Below are 6000 nucleotides of genomic sequence, written 5' to 3' on the forward strand. Positions count from 1 at the left end.
CAGAGGAAAGGAGAAAAAAAAAAACAAAACCCAAAACCAAACAAAACCCCAAACCACCACCACCAAGCCAAGCCCTGGAAAGCCAAGCCCAAGCGCAGGCTGCTGCAGCTGTGGAGCCATCTTGGCTATGTTGTCCCCATTTTAGAGAGGAGCTGTGTCAAGGTTGGTAAAACTCAATGTTGACCTAATCTTTCCCTTCCTCTCCCTCCCCCTCGGGTGGGTGGCAGAGCCACAGCATCTCGCCTCCGATTGCTTTTGTTTTGCCTTTGTGGGTTTTTCCTCCCCCCTCCCTCGAAACAATGCAGGTTTCAGTCCTCTTTTGTTATTTGTTTGGGAGGGGAAAAAAAAAAATCAGATCAATGCCAAACCCCCCTCCAGGATTCAAGGGCAACCTCACAATAATAAAGCAGGGTGTGCACAGTCCATGCAACTCAAAGGCTTTCCCCTGCAGCAGCAAAACAGGAGCAGAATATGAGGCGAGGGGAAGGGGGGTGGGGAGGGAAGAAAAAATTCAAAAATCAATTAAAAAAATTAGTTAGGAAAGAAGAAAAAAAAAACAATTAAAAATTTTCGATTTAAACTTCAAGAAAGGGAGAAAAGAGGATTTGGAAATGGTGTAAAATGCCATGGTTGAGCCCTTTGGGAAAAGGGGGGGAAATAAAAGCATTTTAGTTGTGTTGGATGGGGAAAAAAAAAAAAGAAATAAAAAAGAAAAGGATGAAAATAAGCAAAAGAAAATGAGCAAAAGGAAATAAGCAAAAGAAAATAAGAAAAAGGAAATAAGCAAAAGGAAATAAGCAAAAGGAATTAAGCAAAAGGAATTAAGCAAAAGGAAATAAGCAAAAGGAAATAAGCAAAAGGAAATAAGCAAAAGAAAATAAGCAAAAGAAAATAAGCAAAAGAAAATAAGAAAAAGAAAATAAGAAAAAGAAAATAAGAAAAAAGAAATAAGCAAAAGAAAATAAGAAAAAAGAAATAAGCAAAAGAAAATAAGCAAAAGGAAATAAAAAAGAAAATAAAAAAAGAAAATAAAAAAGAAAATAAAAAAGAAAATAAAAAAGAAAATAAAAGGAAATAAGAAAAGAAAATAAAAGGAAATAAGAAAAGGAAATAAAAAAGAAAATAAAAGAAAAAAAAGGAAATAAAAAAGAAAATAGAAAAATAAAATAATAGAAAAAGCAAATTAAAAGCAAATTAAAAAAATATATTAAAAAAAGAAATTAAGGAATATAAAAAAAGAAAATTAAAAAATTAATAGAAAAAGAAAATAAAAAAGGATAGAAAAAGAAAATAAAGGAAAAAAAGTAAAAAAGGATATAGAAAAGAAAGAGTATTAAAAAAAGAATATTTAAAAAGAAAAATTTTAAATTATATAAAAAATATAAAAACAAAATAAAGAAAATAATATTAAAAATAAAAATATAAAAAAGAAAATAAAAAAGAAAATTTAAAAATATAAAAATTAAAACAGAAAAGAAAAAAGAAAAGAAAAAAATTAAAAAGGAAACAAAATTAATATAAAAAAGAAAATTAAAAAGAAAATAAATTAAGAAAAATTTTTTTTAAGTAAATAAAAGAAAAAACAGAAAAGAAATCATCAAAATTACTAAATCTGCAGATAAGGTTTTGGGTTGTTGGTTTTTTCCTTCCAGAATATTGTTAATTATGCAGATTCCTAATGGCCTGGCAGAGCTCCTAATGAACCTGGGGAAGCAGCAGATTTTTGGGCTCCAGAGTGTCGGTTCAGTGTGTTTAAAAAGGAGGAAAAGAAAAGGCAGAGGAAAAAAGAAAAGGCAGAGGAAAAAAGAAAAGGCAGAGGAAAAAAGAAAAGGCAGAGGAAAAAAGAAAAGGCAGAGGAAAAAAGAAAAGGCAGAGGAAAAAATAAAAGGCAGAGGAAAAAGAAAAAGCAGAGAAAAAAGAAAAGGCAGAAGAAAAAAGAAAAAGCAGAGGGAAAAAGAAAAAGCAGAGGGAAAAAGAAAAAGCAGAGAAAAAAGAAAAAGCAGAGAAAAAAGAAAAAGCAGAGGAAAAAAGAAAAAGCAGAGAAGAAAGAAAAAGCAGAGAAAAAAGAAAAAGCAGAGGGAAAAAGAAAAAGCAGAGAAAAAAGAAAAAGCAGAGAAAAAAGAAAAAGCAGAGAAAAAAGAAAAAGCAGAGGGAAAAAGAAAAAGCAGAGGGAAAAAGAAAAAGCAGAGGAAAAAAGAAAAGGCAGAGAAAAAAGAAAAAGCAGAGGGAAAAAGAAAAAGCAGAGAGAAAAAGAAAAGGCAGAGAGAAAAAGAAAAGGCAGAGAGAAAAAGAAAAAGCAGAGGAAAAAAGAAAAAGCAGAGAAAAAAGAAAAAGCAGAGAAAAAAGAAAAAGCAGAGGAAAAAAGAAAAAGCAGAGAAAAAAGAAAAAGCAGAGAAAAAAGAAAAAGCAGAGGGAAAAAGAAAAAGCAGAGGAAAAAAGAAAAGGCAGAGAAAAAAGAAAAAGCAGAGGGAAAAAGAAAAAGCAGAGAGAAAAAGAAAAGGCAGAGAGAAAAAGAAAAGGCAGAGAGAAAAAGAAAAAGCAGAGGAAAAAAGAAAAAGCAGAGGAAAAAAGAAAAAGCAGAGGAAAAAAGAAAAAGCAGAGGGAAAAATAAAAAGCAGAGGGAAAAATAAAAGGCAGAGAAAAAAAAAAAGGCAGAGAAAAAAGAAAAAGCAGAGAAAAAAGAAAAAGCAGAGGAAAAAAGAAAGCCAACCCTGGAAAAAAAACAAACCACCAAACCTAACAACCTTCCTATGGAATTTCTTTTCTCGTTTCTCTTTTACAAACGAAGTAGGAAATGAAAAGCTGGAAACTCTGCTTTAATTATGCCAAGGAGAAAGGCAGCAGCGACGCCAAGAAATTCCAAAATAAAACTGACATTTGACTCCTAATTTTGCCTGTTCTCGTGTTTTCCTGGCCCGGGTTTCAGCAGTTCATTGTTTAAAAGCAGTTTTGCATGAAATAAAAAAAATCAGAAAAGAAAAAAGAAAGAAATTTAAACAAAAACAAAACAAAAAAAAAGAGGGGAAAAGGGAGGGGGGAAAAAAAAAGAGGGGGGAAGAGAAAAATTTGGGTGTGTCCACAGCAAATTTTCTCTGCTCTGATTTTCCTGCAAAAGTCCTCATTTGAAACAAGTTTAAGCACTGCAGTGAAAGAAAGAGGGGGGGGGAAAAAAGAGGAGAAGGAAAAAAAAGAGGAGAGGGAAAAAAAAGAGGAGAGGGAAAAAAAAGAGGAGAGGGGAAAAAAAAGAGGAGGGGGGAAAAAAAGAGGAGGGGGAAAAAAAAGAGGAGGGGGGAAAAAAAGAGGAGGGGGGAAAAAAAGAGGAGGGGGGAAAAAAAGAGGAGGGGGGAAAAAAAGAGGAGGGGGGAAAAAAAGAGGAGGGGGGAAAAAAAGAGGAGGGGGGGGAAAAAAAGAGGAGGGGGGGAAAAAAAGAGGAGGGGGGGAAAAAAGAGGAGGGGGGGGAAAAAAGAGGAGGGGGGGGAAAAAGAGGAGGGGGGGGAAAAAGAGGAGGGGGGGGGAAAAGAGGAGGGGGGGGGGAAAAAGAGGAGGGGGGGTGAAAAAGAGGGGGGGGGGGAAAAAGAGGAGGGGAGGGGAAAAAAGAGGAGGGGAGGGGAAAAAAGAGGAGGGGGGGAAAAAAAAGAGGAGGGGGGGGAAAAAAAGAGGAGGGGGGAAAAAAAAAGAGGAGGGGGGGGAAAAAAGAGGAGGGGGGGGGAAAAAGAGGAGGGGAGGGGAAAAAAGAGGAGGGGAGGGGAAAAAAGAGGAGGGGGGGAAAAAAAAGAGGAGGGGGGGGAAAAAAGAGGAGGGGGGAAAAAAAAAGAGGAGGGGGGGGAAAAAAGAGGAGGGGGGGGAAAAAAGAGGAGGAGGGGAAAAAAGAGGAGGGGGGAAAAAAAAAAGAGGAGGTGGGAAAAAAAAAGAGGAAAAGAGGAGGGGGGGGAAAAAGAGGAGGGGGAAAAAAAAAAGGCACCAAAGTGAAATGGGTCGAGGCAGAGCCTGCTGCACAAGTTCAAAATTACAAAGAAGTACAATTCCTAATTGCTCCGGAACGGCAATTCTGCCACTTTCCCAAACTAATCACTCCACGGCAGCCCCCAGCCAGCGCTGCCCGCAGCCAACTTGGATCACTTTTCCCTCCGCTCCGCTGCTTACAGCCTCCTTGTTCCGCCAGAAAAAAGTGGGGAGAGGGGAAAAGGGAAGGAGAAAAAAAAAAACCCAAACCCAACCCAATCCTTGAATTCATTCAAATTCCTGCTTAATTTTCATGGAGATGAGAGCTGAGCTGAGCTGAGCTTGCAAAGCGATGGAACTGGGATGGATGGGGAGCTGGGGGGGGTGCTGTCCGCATCACCCCCTCCGGCGTTAACTTTCCGGTGAAATTAAGAATCAGCAGAAGATTTCCTCTTTTTTTTTTTTTTTTCCCTCAATTTTAATTTCCTTCTTCTTTTTTTTTTTCCCCTTAATTTCGGGAATAGCCTCCTGTAGGTGGCGTCGTTTTAATGGAAAAATTAAAAAAAAAAACCCGCCCCAAATCTGACCGTTCGGGAGGAAAATTAAAGAGAATTACAAAAAGGTTTTCTCTCTTTTTTTTTTTTTTTCTTTTTTTCTTTAGAAGAAGGAAAGAAAGGGGGAAAAAAAGAAAAAGGTCCTCCAAGCGCAGCGAGGCAGCGGCCAGCGGAGCTTTTGCGGCTCCGGAGCTCTGGGCCGGCCCGGGCCGGGTCGGGCCGGGCCGGGCCGGGCTGAGGGCAGGCAAAGGCAGGGTGCGGACTCAAGGCCGGGCCGTGGCCGCCGGGCTCGTCCCCGCCGATATGGCTGCTGGATGCCGCTTTGTTTTCCGCCTGGCTGCGGGGCCCGGCGGCGGGGCCGGTTGCGGGCCGCGGCGGGTCCAAGGGAGCCGTGCCCCGGCGGCGCCCCCTGCGCACTGCGCCAAAGCGCCGCCGGCGGGGCTCCGCGACGGGGCGGCTGCCGCCCTCCCTCCCTTCCTCCCCGCTCCCTCCGCCTCCCCCCGGGGGACACGCCGCCCGGCCGCCGCGTACCTGCGCTCCCGTCGCCGCCGCCGCCGCAGCGGAGCCGTCCGGCTGGTTCATGAGGCTGGGGCGGGAGGCAGGCGAGCTCCGCGCCGCCGGGGCCTGCGATCTGCTGCGCACAATGCCGGCGCCGCCGCCGCCGCCGCTGCCTCCTTTCCGCCCTCCCAGGAGCGGCGAGTGGGGGCGATGCCCCCGCTGCGCGGGTGGGCGGCTCGCCGGGCTGCTGCAGCCCCCCTTCCCCCCGGGGGCATGGGCCGGGGCGGCCGCCGCGGGCACGGGCGCTGCCGCTAGCGGCGCGGCGCGCAGGGCTGGGCGGGCGCCTCCCGCTGCCGAGCCCGCGCCGCCGCCATCACGAAGCCGCTCTGGGGGCAGCTCCAGCCGCAGCGCGCTCGCAGCCAGCGGCGGCGGGAGAAAGGGGCTGAGTCTGGCCCAGCGCGGGAACCGCGCCGCTCCGTGCCGCCGGCCGGCCCCTTGCTGCCCTCCGCCCCCGCCCGGCACCGGCCCGGCCCAGCCCCGCGCCGGGCACCGCCGCGCCGCGGCCGCCCGGACCGGCAGCCGCCGCCGCCCGGCGGGCGCGGGGCCGCTTCGCGCCGTGGGGCCGTCGCCGCGGCGCCCCCCGCGGGATAGCCCCGTGCGGGCAATGCGGAGGTGGGGAGCGGGGGATGGTGCGGACCGCCGCCCGCGACCCCGAGGAGTCCTGGGCGAAGCGACGCTTCGGGCTCCCGCCTCGTCTCTGCGACCTCGGCCTGCACCTGGGGGCGTCGAAGGGGCCCAGGGCAGCGGGGAAAGCCCGGTGGGCTGCGGCTGGAGCGAGAGCCTAGGGTCCGGCATGGCCCCCCCGGCCTCTCGGCGGGGGTCGGTCGCGCTTTTGAAGGCCCTGGGGCAAAGCGGGACACGAGAGGAACCGAGGTGGAAGGGGACAGATGGGACCAGCAGCAGGGCCTGGGCAGCATCGCCCCTGCCCACTCTCCCCTTGCTCCTC

The 6000-nt window shown here is 46.6% G+C and overlaps 1 protein-coding gene across 9 annotated transcripts in view; it reads right to left on the reverse strand.

Moving 5' to 3' along the window:
• ZNF618 (zinc finger protein 618) overlaps window positions 1-5265 on the reverse strand; it is a 188162-nt gene extending 182897 nt beyond the window's left edge. For all 9 annotated transcript variants that reach the window (XM_064171074.1, XM_064171072.1, XM_064171069.1 and 6 more), the window contains exon 1: window positions 5028-5265. In XM_064171074.1, coding sequence (XP_064027144.1) covers window positions 5028-5078 — 51 coding nt within the window. In that variant the 5' untranslated portion in view covers window positions 5079-5265. The remainder of the gene's footprint in view (window positions 1-5027) is intronic.
• Window positions 5266-6000: the final 735 nt, after the last annotated feature.

This window comes from Pogoniulus pusillus, chromosome 35 (assembly GCF_015220805.1).
Source record: "Pogoniulus pusillus isolate bPogPus1 chromosome 35, bPogPus1.pri, whole genome shotgun sequence".
Lineage (NCBI taxonomy): Eukaryota > Metazoa > Chordata > Aves > Piciformes > Lybiidae > Pogoniulus > Pogoniulus pusillus.